At 35.0% G+C, this 23771-nt stretch overlaps 2 protein-coding genes across 31 annotated transcripts in view; both read left to right on the top strand.

Annotated features, from left to right (window-relative positions):
- Positions 1-3891, top strand: part of cacna2d1a (calcium voltage-gated channel auxiliary subunit alpha2delta 1a) — a 135172-nt gene extending 131281 nt beyond the window's left edge. For 22 of the 23 annotated variants that reach the window (XR_015482086.1, XR_015482089.1, XR_015482090.1 and 19 more), the window contains one exon: positions 1909-3891. Coding sequence is in view for 15 of the 23 variants with exons in the window: in XM_087247078.1 (XP_087103204.1) it covers positions 1909-2028 (120 nt within the window). In the remaining 8 variants the exon portion in view is untranslated. The remainder of the gene's footprint in view (positions 1-1908) is intronic. The other variant, NM_001044960.2, reaches the window with a different exon arrangement.
- A 4940-nt stretch (positions 3892-8831) lies between these two features.
- Positions 8832-23771, top strand: part of hgfa (hepatocyte growth factor a) — a 51217-nt gene continuing 36277 nt past the window's right edge. For 3 of the 8 annotated variants that reach the window (XM_087246644.1, XM_087246643.1, XM_087246641.1), the window contains exons 1-3: positions 13348-13552; positions 18158-18783; positions 18854-18951. In XM_087246644.1, the coding sequence (XP_087102770.1) occupies positions 18930-18951 (22 nt within the window). In that variant the 5' untranslated portion in view covers positions 13348-13552; positions 18158-18783; positions 18854-18929. Of the gene's footprint in view, positions 8994-13037; positions 13106-13198; positions 13277-13347; positions 13553-15211; positions 15446-18157; positions 18784-18853; positions 18952-19187; positions 19293-23771 lie in introns of those variants that run through there. The other 5 variants (XM_087246645.1, XM_087246642.1, XM_087246647.1 and 2 more) reach the window with 5 other exon arrangements.

The raw sequence follows: 23771 nt of genomic DNA, 5'->3' as shown, positions 1-23771 counted from the left end.
AAAAGAGCATCACATTTCTAAACGGTCTTTATTATTTTGTGCCATATAACTTTAAAGGTCAGTCATGCATTATAAAACATGCAGCTACAAACAGAAATTGTATGAACAATCACTATTCAGCTCACTTCACTATTATGTGCCAAGGGGAAAAAAATATTAAGTGATTCACCCTGTCTAATCTTCATGAAAGAGCCCACAGGTACCTCTTCTGTCATGTTTTCTGCCTGAGTTGAGATCGATTTGCTTCTGTTTCCTGCTATTCTGATCCATTCATGATCCTTCATCTTGAGATCTCTTTTGATCAGGCTCATTATCAGATTTACTTGTGGCTTTAAAAAATAAAAATATACGTGACTGCCTCTTTGCCATTTTGAAAAAAAAATATTATTTATTTTTGCTGCTTTATTTGTGGTCTCACCAACCAGTAAGTGTGATTGTAAACATAAGAAAGCTGATTGGCTGAAAATATTGTCAAACGTGACTTTTGTTTTAACTTGCGCATGGTGAATACCGCCATGTGTGTGCGCGCACACAACATCCACACAGCCTTTGCTTGCACTCATTCACATTCTTTCTCTTTTTCTCTCTCTCTCTCTCTCTCTCTCTCTCTCTCTCTCACACACACACACACACACACGTAGGTATTCATTACGCACAAGTTAATGCCGGATTCATTAAAATAAATACGGGAACGCAAAACATGAATATATGACATGTTCTGGAACAGGATCTGACAAGATCCGGCTCAAATTAAGCATTGCCTATCCTCCGTACCGGCCAGCGGTACCCCTTGTAACATGTAATCTAAATTTCATAATTAGACCAATTTTTTTTCCCTTTCTCAAAATGCTACTGTGTAACTGCTAACTGTAATTATTTTTTATTTTCAAAATCATATATGATCCATGCTTCTGGCTCTGAAGGGGAAAAAAGCATGTTAGGTCAAATGTAATCTAAAAGTAATCCGAAAGTACTTGATGTTACTGATATGACATTTTCAACCCAAACTCATTCTGTTTACTTATCCCTATATACATTTTTGGAGAGAGCAAAATACATCCCAGGAGCTTCGTCTTTTTGTCGTTTTTGTTTTCGCCAGTCCACCAGAGGCTTTTATGTACACTTTGTCAGATCTCAAATTTCTCTCGCCAGTGCCATTCGCACCTGCTGTTCTCACATAAATCCACCAGAAGGACTTACTCTTACTGACTAACCACCCCCCCCCACCCACCCCCACCATTTTTCTTCCCTAAACCCAACCAATAGTGTTTTAAAAACCACAGATTGACCCACCCACCCCCTTCCCTAAATCCAACTGCTGTGTTTAAAAAGCAATCCAGAAAAAGAAAAGCCCTCTGATTTTTACCACATTCTCTATTTACTTGTTTATTTTAAATTTTTTGGATTCTGTTTTTGTCTTACCTGCTTTCTGGAACCGTTCATCACCACACTCAAACCTTGTTGTCGCAGTCAACTCTGCTCTGAATGTTTCTCAAATCTGCCGACATACATGTTGAGCTACCGGACAAACTAGTAACAGTGGAAAAGCTGTCTATATGGAAGTAATCGGTCAGCTGGTAAGCGAGAAAAGAAACGGCATTATACCGCCCGGTAGAGTTCGTATTAAAGATGCAGCCATACATAGCTCTGGCTACATATTTTGCAATCTCCAGAAATGTATATAGGGCTACGTTTTCAGAATGATTTTCTATGATATTATTTGTAACCAGTGACATACAGGATTTGATTTGTCTGTAATCTACCCAGCCGTGTATATGTAAAAACTACGTAGTATTTATCTACAGTATTTCCGCAACCAAAATTTTACTTCAAATCATCTTACAAATGAGATTGAACCATTAAATCTCCAGCAAACTTACAGGCTTTCTTTTATCATCATTGCATCAGGAAAATAATGAGCCATGTGGAGGGGCAACAAGTCTGACTCCATCTCTCGTGTCCATGGGCATCCTCCAGCTGCTGCTGCTGCTCTGGCTTCTGATTGGACGAGAACACTGCCTCTCGTGACCTCATCACACAGAGAAGCCACCACACCCCCTGTACGATGCCAAAACACAGACCACATCTGAACGCTCATTCGGACTCGGCCCTGCACATGGAGGGAGATCCTTTGACCCAGGAAGTACCAAACCGACACCGCGATCACTCACAGTCTATAAGGTCAAAGTAGGTCAGCGATGATAAATGAGCAGCGAACTTTGACATTTGACCTCTGAGTTTGGACTCTCTCCACATGAGCGACAGGGTGGGCAGGTTTACCTAGGGCGTACGTCTACATCCCGCCTTTGTAATGATAAAATAATGATCTAATTGCAACACTGCCAACCAAAGTTTTGCCCTTTACCGGTCTGATGCCTTTTCGTTCTCCAATATATTTACACGGCTAATTTCCTCAGAATTACAAACTGTTTATATGTGACTTTTACGGCCTTGTCATTGAGATATTTAATGGAGCCCTCCGGGTCACCTTAGAGTCCAGCCTTCTTTGTGGTCTGCAGCCCATTACTGAGAAAAAAGGGGGACAAATGAGCAAACAACCCAATGGAAAAAGTTTTGTTTTTCCCAGTGGTGTCCACCTTCTGTGCCTCGGGAATATCGGTTTCATTTCCGACTGAACAATCCCTCCCTCCTTCTCTTCATTCGATACCCGTATTCACTATATCATGCTCATTTTTAGTGCATTAAAATGTGCACAGCTGCCAAACGTTACCTTGTGTATGTGTGTGGTCTTGCTGTACTTTGCACTTGATGCCAAGCAAGGTCGTGTGGCCAAACGAGCCCTTTACTTCTTTAGGGCTGATTCAATCGTGTAAAGGCCTTTAAACTCGCAAAGTTGTCCTGGTTGTGAATATGAAGAGAAGATCTTGTAATTGCATGTGTTTTTTATTGTTTATTTTAGGCTGCGTTTACACGACAGTTCCAACTGTTTTATTTGTTTCGGCCATTGGTTAACATAGTTAACAGAGCTTTTGGTGCTTGAAAATGAAAACATGGGTTTCAACGTGAATATTTTTGACAATTATGTCATTATTGTCTCATTGTAAACAACAGAAAAGAGAATCTATATAAACAGCCATGTCATGCACTTTAATAGTGATTCACTGGTATGGACATTTTGGCTGATTACTAATAACTCTTTATATATAGAAGCTGATAACTGAGAAAAAGGAAAATAAACAGTTATTGATATGCGTTTGGAAAGATTGGCCGATACTAATAACTGTTAAATCTTCATATTTTAAAGCCAACAATCAATAAATAGGCTGATTATTAATTCTGGACATGGAAAGTTTGTGTGAAGCCTTTTAACTTTTTATAAATAACCGATTATTAAACCGATAATCATTATATAGAGAGATAAAGACCAGATTACTCTTCATAATTATAATCTTATAATCAATATATTGGCTGATAATTATTCTGAATAAGTAAAGTTTGTGTGAAGCCTCATAACTCATTATAATTGGAAACCGATAATCATCATATAGACCGATAATTATTATTATCGATATTAAAAATGAAATATTGGGTGAAACTAGATAACTCTTCATAATTATAATCTGATAATCAATTTATATGCTGATTATTAATTCTGGATATGTAAAGTTTGTGTGAAGCCTCATAACTCATTATGATTGGAAACCGATAATCATTATATACACAGATAAGTACAATTATTGGTATTAAAATTGAAATATTGGGTGAGACCAGATTACTCTTCATAATTATAATCCGATAATCAAAACATAGGCTGATAAATACAATTCTTGCTATGAATATTGAAATTTTGTGAGACACAATAACTACCACTCTTCTTATTTGAAAACCGATTATCTCAACTCTATCTTACAGCAATTCGAAACTTTTTGATCTAGTGGCTAATTCATATGAATACGTATGATCTCATTTTTACAATTTAGTACTATTTGCTTATCCCCCAGTGACGGTTGGGTTTTGGAGTGGAGGTGCCACGCCTTCTTTTTAAACGACTGGACTCGTTTAATTAGCCACTTTTAATTAGCTGAATTAGCCACTTAACTGACTAAACGTAAAATAGTTACGTTTCCTACTGAGATCAATCTGGATAATCTAAATATACTGAATGTCTATAAATACAGTTCTTGATAAAATGTTATTTAATTATTTTTTTTTTTTTATGAAACCAAATAATTCTCTATATTTAGAAGGTGTTATCAATGTAGAGGTCTATAAATACAATAATTGACATTTTGGATAAGAACCGATATTCCTTTATATATGAGCCTGATAATCAATTTATGCAGATGAAAACAAATCTTGATTACAAATTAGCCAATAATTCATTTTGTTTTTGGTCAGATAATGATAACATTACAAATAAGAATATATTGGCAGATTTTGGTATCTGATGGTAGATGTTAGTGGCTGTTGTAATGAGCATCACTATTATGTGTTCTAATCAATTTATCTATAGATATATATAGGAGTACCAGCAAAGCAACACTAATTTTATGAAGGACTATTTGTACAAAGACACACAATGTTTATTTATTAAGTAACATCGACACAGTGACACTTGTCTAGCATACTTAATATAGAATGTTCGGTCACCTTGACAGATCTCTATGACTTATTTTTTATAAATGTGCATAATTTTGAGTGCATCATTGTCTTGTAAACGCACCCTAATTTTGTTTAAGTTATTTTTAATAAGCAAAGAATTTTCTGCTGTATGTTAAATGTTTTCTGTGATCTATTTAATGTATGCGTGTGGATATTCAGAAACTAAAGAGTGAAAGCCAAGCATTTATGACATAGTTGATCTTTCCCACATTTTAATATCATCTGGAGAGCTTGAAAGGGTGGAAAGAAAATCACCTAATGTTTACAGATATTTCGAGACACTCGAGAGTTTTTGTAAGAAATGTTGCCCCTGCTTGAGTTGTCTTTCAGGAGTCTCCGACGTGTCGTTTTTCACTTATATGTCAGAGGCTAAAATTCTGTCAGCCTTTCTTTCCTGTCAACGTGCCTTGTTATAAGTGGTTACTTATAAAGTTGAAGTGAAGGAATATCACAATGTGCAATCTGACCCTGGTCGCTCTGTGGAGAAACGTTAAATATCATCATTCGGATCTGACTAACGAAACTTCCCGTCCCTTTAAGAGATCCTGACTGCTTCTTTGTTCCTCAATGAAATCTGGGCCACAATCCAAGCTTTACGGAATAATTAAGATTTTGAGAAGAGACAGGAATAATTATGGAAGCCCCGACCACAGACAAAATCAACATGTTTTTTTAATAGTTTCTACGTTTTTTTGTTAGTTTATTATGACAATAATAAAATCTATTATTGTTATTATTATTATTATTATTATTACTATTATTATTACAGTCGATAATATTATGGTTTAGATTTTTTGTAAATGATAATAAAAAAATTAAATTAAAATAAATAATAATAATAATAATAACGTGACTGATTATAAATACTTGTTTTTTTTTGTAAAAAACCAAAGTATTTATTTGTATTTATTTGAGTTTGAATTTGATGAGTTTCTAACTGTATTTTTAATTTAAATTTTTTTTTTATTTAATTTTTTTTTTTATGAGGAAGGAGGATTCTTGGCCAACACTCAATATATTCAATGTGCAATTAATTATAAAGTGTATTTGAAGTACTCAGTTAATAGCAAATTTCTGCAAATTATTACTGTCCACCGAACCTCATTTGTGTTGTGTTTAGCTAAGTGTGTATATATGTACAACTTTTTTTTTGTCTCTGTCAACACTGATTACCATTGTCGTGTTCTTTCTCATTTTAGAAACTTAGACAAACAGGAAATTAAAAGACATGAAGCTCTACATTCTTGAGATGAAAGGCGAACGACTTCACGCATCATTTCATCTGTACACAGGAAACAGTTTTGTTAATGCACCTGAAAACCGCATAATTGGACTGCATGGATTTGGCTTGCATTGAAAAGCCATTCTTTCCTTGATTCATCACCTTATTAGAGCATTCTAGAAGTGACGTGCTTTAAATCAACATATCCCTCCTCCAAATAAATACCACAAATATTCTAGTTAATTGACTGTCGAAATGAGAAATTATTCAAAACATCTTCAGTTGCAGACCATTAACTTAATAAATTACTTGTTAATTAGTCAAATACTGTATGACTGAACAAAGTAAAATATGCTGAAATACGTCTACACGTATTTACTTTTAGTGCCATAGAACTATTTTTCTGTCAAAAAGTAGAGTAGGTATGATGTGTTATGCCTTACTTTAAAGGTTGTCAAATTTTAAAAAGCAACAAATTATCACCTAAAGTGCACATTAGTGTCTAAAAATAAAAAAACTGTACCTTTTTACATTGCAGGGAAACTCTCCTGGTCAGAGCAAAGCCGTTTATATAAGTATGTATGTTTATCGGTCATCTGTCAGAATGTTTAATCAGCAGCTCTGTCTTCCTATTGTGGATTTCTTTAGCTGTGGTGTATCATTTTGCCATTTTTCAATTGGAATCAGTGCGATTGTGAGCTCTGCATTTGGTTGAAAGTTTTACCCAAGGAAATGTATAAAAATTTGTTGGATTAAAGAATAGAATGTATTTGTTTTGAAAGTATTTTCTAGGTTAGCTGCAGTGGTGTAGCGGAGTTACAGCCCCCAAAACATGATCTCTGATGAGGGGGAAACTGAGACGCCGCTGGAACGAGACGTATCCCAATCTTGACGGTGTAGGCTAACCTTAACCTAAAATGTCCAAACGGATTTGGGACCAGTATGAATGAAGATATGAAGTGTCTCTGGAGTTGTTTACGGGAGCCTTTAATAAAGGTGAAAGTGTTTCAAAAAGACAGATGTTTAGTGGAAATTTGAGATCATCTTTGTCATTTCTCAGTAAAAAAAAAATGAATTTTTCACAAGAACTGAGATGATGAAAAGGCCTTTCTGTAGACTTAAAAACTAAATATTTTCGGAGTAGAGCCTTTTGAAGCTTCCCTTTTGGTTCTTAGTGGGTTTTAGGCTTGACCACACTTTATTTTACTTTCTTGAGTGCATAAGGTGACTCTGTACTTTTTTACAAACTATTTTTAATAACTAAATACTATTCCTGAACCTACCTTAAACTTAAACCATGTAGTTACCTACACTGTAACCAATTGTTGTCATTTAAACAGTAAAGTACTGTAATATGCACATTAAGATACAATTAAGTGTAACATTTATATTACTGTAAATTACAAAGGATTATAGAGAAAATAAACCATAACTTCCTAAACAATTTCTTCCTACTCTAAATCTATATTTAGGCCTCTAATCCTATTTACATTATTGAACTTGACTTCAAAAAACTGACCAATGGCAAAGAAGATGTATTTAGTGTTCACTGCAGTGTTCACTACAAATTAGAATTGATGAATTAGGTTAGTATATTATATTACTTTTATTAAAACTGGCATAATTTTGAATGCTTTCACGTGATAAACAGCAAGTTAAGACACATCGTGATATTTCTCAAGGTGCTTTAAAGAATCTCTGCTGCATTTCCGCCATAACACTGATATAACACTGGTGAGAATGTAAAGATAGCCTCTAAAAATATAATTGAACCAAAACAATATAACAGTGGTATGTTCTGGTTATTTTGTCATGAACAGTTGATAAATGTAGCTTTAACAACAAACTAGCATGAGAAGTGAGTCAAACAACACTGTTAGTTTAAAAATCCCATTTTTAAACAGCATATCTGTGTTTTAATATCAAACTTGTGGTCTGGATGGTGTATATTCTTATAATGACTCTCGAACAGTTAATGCATCAATTGGTAAATTAAGCTAGCGTCAATCAAATGAACCTGTTTAAACTTCATGCATAGATTAGGTGCAATCATGTGTAGTATGTTTTGGTGGTCATTTGGCTCTTGTTTGAGTTAGTCTGGTTTTTGGGTGTTGGATTGGAGGGTTTATTTTCAGTCCTTCTTAATTTATCTTTAATTCAGTGTGGTTTTGCTTCCGGAAAACACTTTTAACGTTAGCAAACCAAACAATGCCAAATATAGCATGTACTTAACACAGTCTGGGTTGTAGTTTCTTTTAGTTTAGTTGCATGGATTTTGAGGTAATGATTTTCAGTTATCAGGTTGGGATTGGCCTAATTTTAGCTTGAAAATATCTTTAATATCAAAATTGAATTTAATGAGCTTCATTTTATATTAATTGTTACATTTAATTTAACAGTTATTTAATATTTAATTCAATATTTTAATTCCTATATAATTTAGTTTCATATTTTATTTAAATTAATATTTGATTGAAACTTAAATTTAATTTAGGATTCAATTGATAATTAGCATAATACTCAGTTAAATTCATATTTATTTATGTAAATATTTTCATTTAATTATTTTTAAATTTAGTTTAATATTAAATTAATTAAATTCCACTAAATATACAGTATCATCTATAAATGGCATTAGCAAAATCAGATGGATTGTAGAAAACTCTTGATTTAAATGTTTACCTTATTTAAAAATATTTATTAATAAAAATAAAAAGTAAAAATAATAATGTAAGGCAAAATACGAAAAAATACTATTTATAAACCAGCAATTATGTAAATTCATGTTCATGAAGTACATAAAGTCTTTAATATTGCTATGTCCGTTTCGTTGACCATTGCGGCAGTGACAGATTTCTGTTTTTCTTCTTTTCTGAAATCACTTCTTCTTGTATTTGTCCTGGCGCCAAACATTTTTCCCCATGTATGTCAGAGGGAAGTCGAAGTCTGCAGTTTCTCTTCTCTCATGTGACTTTCTTCTGTCATCAGCGAGGACTCGCACCGAGCCAACGACAACACGGCCCTCCATTCACTCCAACCCACTGTTATCTGACTGCCATCGCTTTTCTGCTGCTCCATCTTCATATGCACAACCGCTCCATCTGCTTTACTTTCTGATCCCACACTGACGCTTGAAACCAGCCTGCAGGTATACAGGGTTCAGGGTGTGCACTTGTTTACAATTGCTATATATATATATATATATATATATATATATATATATATATATATATATATATATATATATATATATATATATATATATTATTATTATTTATTTATTTTTTTTATTATTATTTATTTATTTATTTATTTTTTGTCGAAAATTAATTTAAATGCAGTGCAAAAACATTCATTTTAAAAATGAAGCATTTACAAATCACGCTAATGCAAGTTTATATCTCACAATTAAATCGTTTTTCTGTCAGTGCACTGTTTACATATTGAAATTCTGATATTTTTTCCCTCAAGAGCTCATACAAACTTGCTTTTTCAAATTATAAATTTCCAAATTTTGAAATAAACTCAGAATTGCATATAAATGTCTCAGAAAGATAGACGGTGAATTTTATTATTAACTTCTGTAACCTTTTGATTTGATTGAATTTGTCTTTTTTTTAAATGCATGTTGTCAGATTCCTTAGAATTAAGTTAAATCTATTAAAATTGAATAGTATTTAATAATTTAAAAGATATAAATATGGTATAAATATATCTAGAAAAGATCAAATCCAATTAGTTAAATTCTATGAGATTGGTTTACTTCATATTCGGGGTCAAAATTGCTGTAGTTCCATACCCGCACAATAGATGAATTAATATGACGCATTTTGAAACACATTGGATTTATTGATATTATTGCATCAATTTTGTTCTTAATTGTTTTTTTTTATTCATGTTTAACTAACACAAGTTTACTAGTTCAGTTATGTTAAAAGTAAGTAATCCAAATGGATGGAAGTTTTACATGCAATCAGAATACATACATCTTATTTGTTAGGCCTAAATATTTTTGGAGTGTATTATGGTGGGGGAATGTCATAAATCTGAGTTTATAACTCAAAATTGTGAGATATAAACTTAACATTTAGGATTTTAGCACATAATTCTGTGGGGGAAAAAAATTCTGTTAGACAAAATATCATATCACTTGATTTTGGTTTCATTTTAATTCACATTCTGTTACATTCATTTATTCCTTCATTTTCTTTTTGGCTTAGTCCCTTTATTAATTCAGAGAATCATTCGTTAGGACAAAGACTTGCTGCCACCTACTGGAGGTTTATATTTAACAATGAAAGGATTAAACCAACCAAAATAAAATCACACCCTGAAGGAAAAAACAGATCTTTTTTTTTTTTTAAATACAGGGTCATTCCTGCATTTATTGTCAATATCAAATGTCCCATTCTGCGCTGTGTGACTGTTAAAGTTCAATTACAGTCCTCACAGTGTTTTTCTTACATATAACATTACATATGTTACTGACTGGAGGGAGGAAATAAGCTGTAATAATAATGGCTGAGGCATTATTAAAACTGTCAGTCTTCTGATTCTGCCTGCTTTAACAGAGAAATGTAAAATATTTTGTGGATTGTAAAGCAGTACCGTAAATCTTTGATTTGGTGTGAAAAGTGCAGGTGTGAGACGGACAGCATCCACCACTGATCTGGTTCTTTTTGCTTTGAAATGTTGTGTTTTATCTCAGCACAAACAGCTTTGCTTACTCTTGCCGTTCATATTTATTTGTCTCACAAGAATGAGTAAATACAGAAGAAAGAGGTGCCAGATGTGGAGAATGACTTCAAAGTCCGCATTAAAAGCAGCACTGACCCTATTTATACTTGCATGATAACTGTATTATTTAGATTTTCTAAAAGTTTGCATAATGAAAAAACTTCTGTTGAGATTTTTTAGAATCGCTCTCTACTGTTTTTTTATGATTATTATTTTTATAAAAAATAAATGGCTTTTGTAAAATTTAAAGTCAAAATAAAACGAATACTTACAGTTTTAATTCAAGTATAAATTTATTTAGTTATTTATTTAATTCAAATCCACATGAAATAAAAAAACTATATTTTATTGAATATATTGTACTAAAAAATGTATTTAATTAAATGGTAAATTTAATTTTTAATTAAATTACAATCGCATATTAGATTGAATACAGTATTTCATTAAATTCAAACTGTAATTCTGTTATCCATTTAATTTAATATTTAATTTGATATTTAAATATGTAATACTAAATTCTAAATTAAGTGTATTTTAACTGTATTAGCACCTTAAATTGCATTCAAAATTAAACTCATTTAATTATTTAAAGAAATTTTTTAAAATATTTTTTATATAATTTATTTTAATTATCAGCCAGTATATAAACTATATAAAAATAAATTTTACAATAATAGAATTAATTTAAGTGCTATTTTCTGTCACATTTTATTTTTAATTTAATTCAATCTTGTTTAATTCAATTTAGTTAAATTGATTTTAATTTAGTTTAAATTTAATTAAGTTAAATTAAATTTTGTAGAATTTAATTAAATTTTGTTAATTTCATTTAATTTTGTTTATTTTATTTAATTACATTTCTGTTTATTTTAATTTTATTTATTTATTTATTTTATTCACAATAGTGCCTATTTGTATCTCTTGATTAAGAATCCTCTAAGTTAGTCTTTTATTTATTTATTTTTCTTCAACAAATTTTTGGAATTTCTTCTATCCTCTCAACAAGGCCTCATTTCACAATGCGCCGCAGACGTGGTGCCTTTCCAACAGAACGTGTCCTTAAGTTTTTCCTCCCTAATCACTGCAGCGACCCTGAACTCATAAACAAAAAGTGGACACTGCACAATAAAACTAAACATGCTCGCTCTGCACATATTTCAAACAGACATATTTCATCTAAAACCCTCTTCAATCTCTTTCCACAGCTTCTGACAACAACAAACTTTGGCCATTTGTATTGAAGCAGTGTGTTTTTTTCCACTCTGTTGCACATTTTGAAGTAAGACTGCATTACAAACATCCAAAACATCTTCGTGGTCGAAGCCAAAATGGAGACAAACTAGCATATGCTAAAACAGCTCTGATATTAGCTTAACATATCTATTCTGAAGGTTGATTTTGGTCTGTTGGTATTTTTGTTTTTCGACTTATAGCATAAAGAAGTAGTGAAAGACCAAACCTCAACAGTCAGATGAGGTCGTTTCTCGCTTTGCGGTTGGATTTCGGTGAGGTTGAATCTCGATCGCTGAATAATTATTTGTGAATAATCTCCAGTGTTTATATGTTGATCTCTTCTGGTTATTAGATGAGAGGCCACTTTATTTCCATTATAAAGGCTCACTGGTGCTTATTGAATGACAGTGGTTGGGATTCTTCCAAAACAATTCCAGACAGATTGAAGAGAGCCAGTAAAAAACAGCTGTCGGTTTCACAATTATGTTAAATTCTGTAGCTTTTAATTCAGGTCTGCTTATCACACAAGTTAGGGGTTTTGGTTAATAAAATAAAATTAAATAAAAAATGTATAATAAAATAAATAAATAAATAAAAAACAATTAATTAAATAAAATAAAAAATTAAATTAAATACAATATTAAAAATAAAATACAATAAAATAGAAAATTGTAAAAAGTTTGCTGAGTCTGGATTAAATTTAATAATATTGTAAATAATTTTCAAGAATTTTTTGCATACTATTTCGTTCACTTTATTAAACATCGCTGTATCATGTAGAAACACTGGTATTTTGTCTGTATATATATGTATTTTGAACTCTCAATCTGCTGGTATCCATTGGCTGTATTATTATTTTTAGTCATGGTGCCTTGTCAGACAGTGATTTTGGAGGGAATGTTTGTTCAAAATACCTCAAAAAACTCATTTAAGACATTCTTCTGAGGTTGCATAACAATTCAATCATGTGCAACAACTTAAAGAAAGCTTTTGTGATTACTAAGACAATTTTCAATCGTTACAATGCTAAGTTCTTGCTAGAAATTACATCAGAAGTAGAAAAAGTGTGTAATGTTGTGTCTCTCTTCGACTCTTCTAAAGCATTAAGATAGCATAGTATGTTTAAAACATGCTAAGTGAACAATTTTTTGTCTGAAAACAAATGCTAAAGTTAGTTATTCTCCTTTGAAAATGTGTACTCTGTGTTGGAATGTCTGTCCAGGACCTCCAGAGGACAGTACCAACCTCCGAAATGAGGCTCACATTCAGAGTTATAAAAATCCAATTAAGGTGTTTTTTCAATTAGCAAATAATATAAATATTACAATTATAATTATTTTTAGCTGCTTACTTCTTGATCATTAAACATACTTGGTCCTGTAGGTGTCACCAATCTGGCAACCTGCGTTTGCATGGAGTCATTGAAGGAGGGGCCAGAGACTGCAATACCTAGTTCAACCAGTAGGTGTCAATCCTACATACTGCACCTTTAAAATTTACACATAAAATTACCACCAACTGACTATTCTTTCAGGAATGGCTTCAAAAATGCTGCCTTCAAAGGGCGTCTAAGCAGACAGAAAGAGAAGCCATTTTACCATTTTCCAGATTTCAGACGCAGAGCAGACCCATTGTTTTTGTGAATGTTGTGAATCACTATTTACCGCCATTTCAACTAAAAATCTTTTATGTTTTACTGAAGAAAACAAGTCATCTGCATTCTTGATTAACAAGAGGGTGAGTAAATCAACAGAATTTTTTTAAATGTGATTTATCCCTTTATCTTTTGAGTTTGCCAAATAAAACTAATTGAAGTTGAGATGAAAAATAAAAACAAAAACAAAAAATAAATAAATAAAAGAACAAAAAATAAAAAAATATTTATGGATAAAATGTGGTAAATGCAGTAATCCAAATGAATCAATTTGCATGAACTCATTAATTAATTAAATAGGTTGCTAATCAGACACTGAAGTTTTAGAAAAAAAAAAATATTAAACTTATTGTCATGTTCAAGAAACCATATATATTATATATGGTTATTTTATATATGTACACTTTGGTCATAAAGGGATGGACATGGTCAGCAATAAGACTCAGGTAGGCTGACAAAATGCTCAATTAGTACCAATGGGCCCATAGTGTACCGAGAAAATATTTCCTACACCGTTAAACCACCGCCAGCCTAAACCATTGATACAAGGCAGAATGGATCCATGCTTTCATGTTGTTGATGCCAAATTCTGACCCTACTATCCAAATGTCACAGCAGAAGTTAAATCTCATCAGACCAGGCAACATTTTTCCAATCTTCTATTGTCTAATTTTGGTGATCCTGTTTGAATTGTAGCCTCAGTTTCCAGTTCTTCGCTTACAGGAGTGGCACCTATAGTGTGATCTTCTGCTGCTGTAGCCCATACACATCAAGGTTGGACATGTGTGTTCAGAGATGCTCTTCTGCATACCTCGGCTGTAACGAGTGGATATCTGAGTTACTGTTGCCTTTCTGTCAGCTGAAACCAGTCAGGCCATTCTCCTCTGACCTCTGGCATCAACAAGGCATTTGCGCCAACAGAACTGCCGCTCACTGGATATTTTCTCTTTTTCAGACCATTCTCTGTAAACCCTAGAGATGGTTGTGCATGAAAATCCCAGTCGATTAGCAGTTTCTCAAATACTCAGACCAGCCAGCCTGGCACCAACAACCATGCTATGTTCAAAGTCACTTAAATCACCTTTTTTGCCCATTTCTGCTCTGTGTGAACTGCAGCAGATAGCCTTGACCTATATGCATTGAGTTTCTACCGGTGAGTGTATATATTGAATGCATTAAGATGAGGGTTGTATTTTTTTAGTAAATTAAATATAACAGTTGCTTTTTCATACATGCACTTTTTTATTTGCCACATCATTTTTATAATGTGCCAAAAAGAACATATTGTGGTAATTAGAGAAATTAGTCAAAATGATAATATTAATTTTAAGTTTTTTGTTGGTAACTGAGTTTTAAAAGTAGGAACTTGTATTTGCTTCCTAATAATTTAAGACTGTTGCTGTAATAAGATTATAAAGTAAATAATTTACTCCCAAATTCTGGACTTTTTGTTGATTGTCTTGTTGGAAAGGATGTCGTGAGAATCACCATTGAGCTGTCAGAATACAGATGCTCCGCAGAGTCTAGAAAACCCAGGTGCTGTAAACTTGTAATTTCTTGAGAAAAACCACTACAATCAAGAATGTTTAGATGCCAAGTCTTTCTTCTAGGTGTGGGTCATTAGAAATAAAAGAACTGCTTAGATACTCTTCTTATTCATGCCTCCCACCCATCAAACTCCCCCCAACGCGCGCACAGTCTCTAGCAGGCGCTGTAAACTCCTCAGACCCCCTGAACTGAGTGACTGTGACTCACCTGCGTCTCATTTGAGACACGCGCTCTGAAAGCGGGAGTCTGGTAGCGCTCTTGCTTTTCATGTCCTTTCATGTCCAGCTGTCTGTTGTGAAAGTGATTTGGCCGCCGCACGCAGCACAGCCAAACACAATAACTTCTCACAGATGTGTGTCATGTCCGGCTGAACCCCACCACAGAGCCAAACGGCAGGGAACGAAAGTAAAGAAAGTCTTCAACCATCGGTAAAATTGTCTGGGTCTCAGAAAGTTTCCGTTAAAATGAGATGTGTTACAAGTAAAATGTACAAAATCTAATGGATTGGCCACCTGTTTAGCAGAACGCTATGGAAATTGATCTGAGATTGTTGGCTCTCACTGATAGCGACATTAGCATGTTGGCTAACAGTTTTTTCTTAGATTTTCTTACTATGTGGAGATGAAAATGTCTGTATTACTAACTATTGGAAAACCTGTAACGCTAACTTTATCATGTGAAGCACAGCTTAGAGAACTATAGTGGCTTTTGGTGTCCTACCTTACATGCTGCATTAGCATTAGCAATTCTGCTGTTTAGGCTAATCATTTTAGGCTTGCCTTCAGTAGGCTTTGATTTAGCCTAGCAAGATACAGTATTTCAAAATCATTTATTTTATTTATCATAAGTTTTTCTTTGAGTTTCGTCCATCACCTTGCAAAGTATGCTATGCCAACTATATATACACTAGCTGAGTCTCATTTTAGAGGCTACATCCTCCGCAGGATGCATTCGAAAGATGCTGCATCATCGTAGTGCGACATAGGCTGTCTTATTTCCAAAAAAGACTTTCAGTTTTTTTTAAATGCAGCCTCCAAATGCATCCTTCGGTTTCCAGGTGATGAAGGATACAACCGGTGGATCCTTTCGGCCTTAATCATTCCAAGATTTATTGCGCACTGATAACGGCAAGACGTTTTTAAATGAAAACTCCGGATTAAATGTTTATATTAGGTTTATTTTACTTGCATATTTAAACACATGTTTAAAAAACCAAAAAAAGTGATTTTTTTGACAGTTTACATTTTTATGTGTAGATGTACGGATCAAAGGAGATATATTTCAGATTGCTTAAAATAAGTTTTGAAATAACGTTGAAAAAAGACATTACAGATTTTATTACTGCTTATTAGCGGCAGCTGTTATGATTACTAGGTGATAAGATCTATCCTCTGTAGGCTAGATTGTCTTATTTCGAAAAGCTCGGTTGATGTGAGGACTTCGAAAAACTCATCTCTGAAATGAGACATAGCTACTGTAAAAAATGTGTTTTTTTATGTTTTTTTTTTCCTGGAACAGCAAAATAACGGTATTAAAATTATAAAAATTTAATGGAAATTTAAATTTAAGCTAATCAATGTAATTTAAGATCTGTTATTTTAAGGTAAATTTCTGTAATTTAATAGCTGTTATTTTACTTTTTTTTGCGTCACCCCAGCTGCTGGAAAAAACGTAAAATATCAAAACTGATCCAAAAGTTCACCTTTGGGAGTGTAAGGCGTTCACAAAAAAAAAAAAAAATACACACACACATATACATACATATATATATATATATATATATATATATATATATATATATATATATATATATATATATGTGTGTGTGTGTCTTTATACCTTATTTACCGCCCTGATTGGTTCAAATAATAAAAAGGTACATTTTAATACCTAAACCGTGCCCTTCAGCTGTTGTACCTTCATATATGATAGATGTCCACACATACACAGGTAATTTTAAACACTGATTTTTTCCAGCCTTTGTCCATCTCTGTCCAAATGACAAATGTTAGGGTCGGGACACACCAAGCTGGTGGTTGGCTGTTAGGTTTCGTTGGCTCATCGGTCCAGCTAGTTGGTTTGGTGTGTTCCACACGTCACCTCTCATTGGGTTAACATCGAAGCTCGTTGGCTGGATTCAGTTTGTAGAATAGGTATCGGACATCGGCTAAAGAGAGCGATCTGACTGGTTATTCAACAACTATTCAGAATGCAGTGTTATGTAGTGAGGTGATATAGCAAGTAAACAAAGTCAAGAGAGCTGTAATTTTGTGTCTTTGCATAACTAGACATGAGCTGATGTGAGGCAAAAACACGATTGAGTTTTGTTGAGGCTAGTTGTTTGACGTTGGCTTGGTGTGCACTGGCCCTTAAGGGCATTTTATGCTTGCCTCACACTAAACACATAATAAAATATTCCTGCTGCCCAGCCATGTTAGATAATCAGAAAGGAGAGGCAAAAGGCAAAAATTCTGTTTTAGTGCACAGACAACCACAATTTAACCAGAGTTACTGAAAATATTCAACCTGGCTGGAGTTTTCAGAAAGTTTCACTTTCAGTCACCTGATACTGTGTTTTTGTCTGGATAATTGGTCAAACCGCAGAGAAAAAAACGATGGTTTTGAAAATACCCATGTTCGTGTGGACAGGGCCTTGGGCAATTTCCCTTAAAAAACATCTCTGTGCCTTGTTTACACCTAAAATTGCATACAGTAGTACCTTAAGGATACATATTACTACAATTAGGGACTAGTTTGAACCTTTTAGGAGTAGACATGGTAGGGTGTTGTCCCTTTAAGTTACTGCACAAGAGACGAGCTGCTGAACCACTTTTTCAATTGCAGTTGTGACTACTGCTTCTTTGTTGTCTCTCTGGCCTAAAATTTCGACCCAAATGGGGTATCTCTAGTGTTTGTGTGTACTTCTTTACTTGGAATCTGCAGGTGTGGGATGGAGTCTGTGCAGAATCAGCATTTTTGAAACAACCTCTTGACTCACTATAACACAATGTGTTTTGTAGCAGGAAGCAGTGATTGTGATAATGATCTTGTGACATGATAGGGTTATTAAAAGTGTCTGCACGATGTGAGATGCCAGGCAGCTGCTTAAGTGTTTAATCTGCCTGTGCTTTATGTTTCAGCTGTGGAGTCACTCTGCCCCGGGCCTGGCTTATTTATGTACACAGACGCTCTTTTATCCTCTTTCAAGTTCTGCATCTCAGTGGCATCTTCTCTTGGTGTTCCAGCAACTGGATTCAGTTTGTTTGGCTGATTGAATACTGGTGCATGTCTGTATTCTGTGTTCTGGTCTTTGCCCTCACCTGAATCAACTCAATGGTTTCCCAGAAAGGTCGTTTGGATGTTTTCAGAGGTGTGCTAAGAATTCCAGAGAGACGTGAATGGATAAAGTTGTAAGTAGAGTAAGAGGAAGCTGTCTGGAATCATTTTCCTCATTTGGGATGCCTGTAGCGATGCTTCATGGCTAGTTGTTTTAAGTCTAAAGTAGTTTGTTTCCAAAATCACCCTACTATTCCCTACATTAGGCCATAATATAGTCCGCTTAAAGCACTATTTAAGGGTATACAGGGCATGGCCAAGGTCTGTCACTGTAGAACAGGAGTATCCAAAACCCGGTCACTATCCTGCAGAGTTAAGTCCCAACCTTTATTAGACATACCTGAAGGTAACTGGTAATAACTTCAAGGTAATTGTGGAACTGATCGGAGCACAACTCTGGAAGACTTTGACCCTCGAGGAGCAGTAGAAGGTATTCAACACACTCCTAGTCCATCAAGACTTGTCCTGTAGACCTTAAAAGATTGTTTTCCATTTGTCAGGGTGCACTTCATAAAACATTAAGGGAGAGGAGCATCTGTTGATCTTCATCATCCACCCAAATTCCCATCCCAGCAAATGTCCAAGTATGCAGTAATAGGTGGGTAGAGAATCTTTGTTGCTCAGATTTTATTTGCTAGAGTTTTACATTTACCTTGATCCCTTTTCATCAACAACACAAGCAAGAAACATTGTTGAGAGATTAACAAACACCTTAGCATTAAATGACAAAACCAAAGGATTTACTGAGAAATCAAATATAAATCTGAATTTCAATTGGAAACAAATTTGATTGCTATATTCTTCCCATCAAAATGGTATTTCTTTTATTTGCAGGTCACTAGCTTTACACCCTAAGTGTCCGAGCACACATGCCACACACCTTTTTTTTATAGCTGCGGTGTGTATTTGAGAGGCGAGGGGGTCAAACTGCGGTCTCAGGTAATTTGCTGCCTGTGAAACCAAAGTCCTGCACCCAGACCTGCTTGAGGGGCTTTTGAAAGCTGCAGGACATCTATTAACACCTGTCTCATGCTTTCTTCTGTCGCTTACCCTCTCCCTCTGAGTTCTCTCTTCCTCGCTAATAACTCCACTTAAGTCACCACAGCTACTCCAAGTCCAGCCTTGAGTGGTCTCAGCAGGGTGCTCGGGGTGGCCGTGTGGCCGAGTGTCTGGAAGGGTAAAGCAATTTATTTGGGCTTGTTCCCTCACACGTGGAGCCACTTAGTAAGCAATGAGGTGCCAGACAACCTCACAGCTGCCACAGCACCAGGACTCCAGCCCTCCGCCCTTCCCAGTCCAGGCCAGAGAAGGGTCTTTCTTTGGGTAACTTAAAAACCATAAACCTGGAAGACAACTACTAAGGAAAAGTATCAGCAAGGAGTCTGTAAAACTTGTTTTAGTTTTGTGAAACTGTTCACACCAAACTTCAATCCAATAATACAAGCAGAATTGTTATTTAGGTTGCCATTTCAGATCTGTTCCAGCTTTTAAAATAAAAGAAACAACAGTTCTATAATATATCTTTAATATGATGTGAGCAATGGCAGTGATTCGAGAGCAAGAGACAAACTTAAGTAAGAAAGTGACGATACCTTAAAACATTCACCGTGGGAATTCTTGATTGAGACATTACCACAGAGCAAATTGCCCTCTTAACATTGTTTAGTCCAGCATAATAGTTTATTTTTGCTTCAGTAAATCTCCTTCATTCGTGCGCTCGCTGACGTCAAGTTGAAAAAGTGTGGTCAGTCCACTTTGCTTTGTTTTCATCCGTAACATTGTTGTCTGGGGAAAGCTTGAGCCATACAGGTCTGATCTGTGGCCGGTCGCACGCGCACTAGGGTTAAGAAACCTGCTCATTTGTAATTGGATTTATGTGCAAGAATTTTTTTCCAAGGCGCGACTTGTGAAATAGCCTACCATCTGCTCCCTATTAGAGCACAGGACCAACGATCTCTACACAACAAGCAAGGAAAGCCCCAGACGTTCAGATTCATAGTGCTGGAGGGCCACTTTATTACCACACATGGGAGAACTGTGGTTCCAGCACACGGATGTCATGGTTTGCTGTTTCATCGCTGCGTTTTTCTCTGCTTGGTTGTTTCTGAACCATTTTCAGTAAGAGCCTTCCATTGTCAACTCTCATCCAAAGCTGATTTCTGCCACACTTCATAACTATAGTTACTGATAACTAACTTCGGATGGAAAAAATATTGAGTGGATAAGGGAAACAGGACATTTGTAAAAGATTTGAGGATGGATCATTGGGCCAGTAAACAACAACCTAGACACCTCGTAGAACACCTTTGCTATTACTGAGTCAAATTTCAAAGGACAAGAAAATTCAGGATGGATTATTTTAACTTGGGCCGTTACAAAAAACCTAAAACCACCTATAAGTACTAAGTGACCAAACTGTAACATGCTAACCACAAACAAGAACATATTAGCAACCACATGACAATAATGCTAACTGTGCTAACATGCTGTTAACAACAAAGTAATCAAAGTACCTCAGCACAACACCCCAGATCACAGTACCGGATTATAAATAAAAATGTGTAGAAAAGAAGTTTTAAATATTACAAAACCCTTCTCAAATTCTGACCTTCACATTAGTCATTTCTGTGTAAGCGAGAGCAGGGGCAAGGAGGCCATTACTTTGACAAGTTTGGGTTAAAGGTTACAAAAAAGAGATCATACTAGCGATATGCCCCTCGGTGAGAGTTAAAACTCTATTCCCATCAGGGATTAGTACTTGCGCATATGTGTTTGTACGGACGATGCATTTAACAGGATGACAGACCCCAGTTTTGGAGTATGTGTTCCCCTCAAGCCTCCAGTCTGAGGACCCACCCTTCCCTTTCACTAATTTCAGAATGATTCTGCATTGCAGGACATTTATTTATTGTGTTTGTGCATTGAAAAAATAAGATAAGACACAAAGTCCATTACATCTTATCTTTTAAAAGGGTTTGCTTATGAATCACAGAAATGGTCTGTGATGTTTAAGACAACAATTATATACACGGCAAGTGTTTTTTAGCCCCAATGAGAGATTAATTTGGCTATTTTCAATTTCATAAGGGTATCCTAAACAGCATTGATAATTTAAATGAATTCAAATATAATCTTCTAGATTAAAGCTTTCATCTAGTTGTTCAAGTGGAAAGCATATGCAGGTTTGCACTGAAACGTCATTAAAAAATACTGTGATAAAATAAATGCTCATATTTTAAAGACAGCATGGAACAATGGAATTTAATGCAGTGCTTTTTGTCCGCATTGATACCTACTTTATATCATAATTTAATCAGGCAGTTAAATGCTGCTATTTTATAATGGCATCAGAATCATTTTAGCTGGCTTAAGATTTATACTTCTGAGTGATCGGCGTGACCCACGGCGCCTGCCTTGCGCGTAGTTGTTGTAGTTTTTCATACATCTGCGTGCTGTTTGTGTTGTGCTGCAATAATACTTCAGAAACACTAACTGGCACTAGGTATTTATGTTCCTCTGTGTCAAGTTTCTTTGAAGGTGTTTTGTTTTTTTCTGAATGCTACAAGTAGCTTAAGCTCATTTACACAGAGGTGGGAACTGGCAGACGAGCAACAACTTTATTCATAAGGTAAACACAAAACAAGAGTCTCTATCTCGAGCTCTTTCACGTAACTAGACACTTGTCAAAAAACAATCGCTCCATCGGGCTCACGCAGGCTCTCAGCACCGCCCACATTCATCACCACTACCAAGCCAACCAATCACAGAGCTTGCACTACACATTGTTGTGAAATCTAGCTACATTTTTTGATAAGTTCGCATCAGCGTCAGCCACTCCGAGAGCTATGCAACCGCGCAGACTATATGCGTGTACTTGGCACAGAAGTATAATTTAGCCTTTGCAGAAAATGAAAAGACCCTGGGAAAATACCACATTAATTAAATTTAAAACCTTATTTTATGGTTAGGTAGGACTTAACATTGTTATATGTAATTTTATATTTACTTCTATTCCCTTTGAATTGTAGTTGTAGTGTACTATGGATGTACTGACACATTGATTTGAATAAGCATTTATTGATGTCAAAATACTGACTTGATCTGTCCTTTGTCCAATTTCATCTGCAGGTTTAGGTTTTTTAAAACAATTTAGGGACACTACAAATATTCATTCGTTTATTTCCCAATTTTAAAAAACATTCCCTTTGCATAGGACACTCTCCAAAGAACGAAGGAAAGATAATACATTTAAAGGACACTGATGGAAAACGTAGGGCTATTGAAATATAAATGGTCTTAACAACTGTTTTACAATTATAATAATGGCAGCACAGTGTCACATAAAACACCAACAAAACATGTACTATAGCACAATGAAAACTTGAGATTTATATGTTGCTTGCAAAAAGTGGATTCCATCAGAACACATGGCTACCTTTTTATGGCTGTAAATGAAAAAATAATTAATAAAAAAAATGTTTTGCCACTAGGGGAAACTGAACCATTCTAGTCAGCCAACCTTGACCCCATGGTACAGGTACCAGACACAAAGCTCTAATCCATATCCAGTCTTGTCCTAATCTCTTTCCTGTGTTTTAAGAGGCCTGTGCTGTCCTAATGCGACTCTGAGACCTCTGTGCTCACGGTTTGCTTTTCCTCCCTTGATATCTGAGCCTTTTCTCTGTCCAGCTGCAATATAACGCCTGAAGCTGCAGCATACGTTCTCCTCTGAGGCGACAGCGCTTACGCTGATGAGGAGAGTTTGAGTAAAGGCAGTGATGGAGATAGAGACTGTTTGGGAGTGTGACAAACAGATACAATCAGAAAGAATAAGAATGGCAATTAATGAATGAGACAGAGATTGGAGGAGTGGCTGAGGTTTAGACGGGAGTTCTGATGGTACTTTAATGAAGTGTTCTTTAAAAGGAACAAGCAATTTTTGGAGGAGGATCACACGATTAAACTCATTGACTCTGGTTGAGCCGGTACCAAGCCAGGATGTCAGGATCAGTGAGATAAAGGAAGCTGAGGAGAGAACCGAGCTCTAGAATAGTACATTTTCTAGAGAAAACGTGTGCCTGTTCAGGGTTTTGCTAGGGAGCATCTCTTCTTTTAAAGTAGTAAAGTTTTCTTTATTCTGTTGAACAATTAAGATATTTTGAAGAAAGCTGTGGTTGATTTTAGATTGTGTTGGAAAGTGACCAAAATCCAACATATGATAGACAAGCTGTAACCTCATTAGATGTTGATATTTGTTTGATTTTAGTTTGGACATTGTTGTCAACCTAAAGTTGGGTTCTGACGTTGGGTTCTGACGTCTGCCGTTTAATTTCCAAACAAATTGCAATGTCCTCATGACACTGAGGTACAACGTCAATGTAGAAAAAAAAACAATAGTTACAGGTTTCCAACTTCAAC

The sequence above is a fragment of the Danio rerio genome, chromosome 4 (assembly GCF_052040795.2).
Source record: "Danio rerio strain M-AB ecotype USA chromosome 4, GRCz13ab, whole genome shotgun sequence".
Taxonomy (NCBI): domain Eukaryota; kingdom Metazoa; phylum Chordata; class Actinopteri; order Cypriniformes; family Danionidae; genus Danio; species Danio rerio.
The sequence above is the reverse complement of the archived record's forward strand: the minus strand, read 5'-3'. Positions and strand labels throughout refer to the sequence as shown.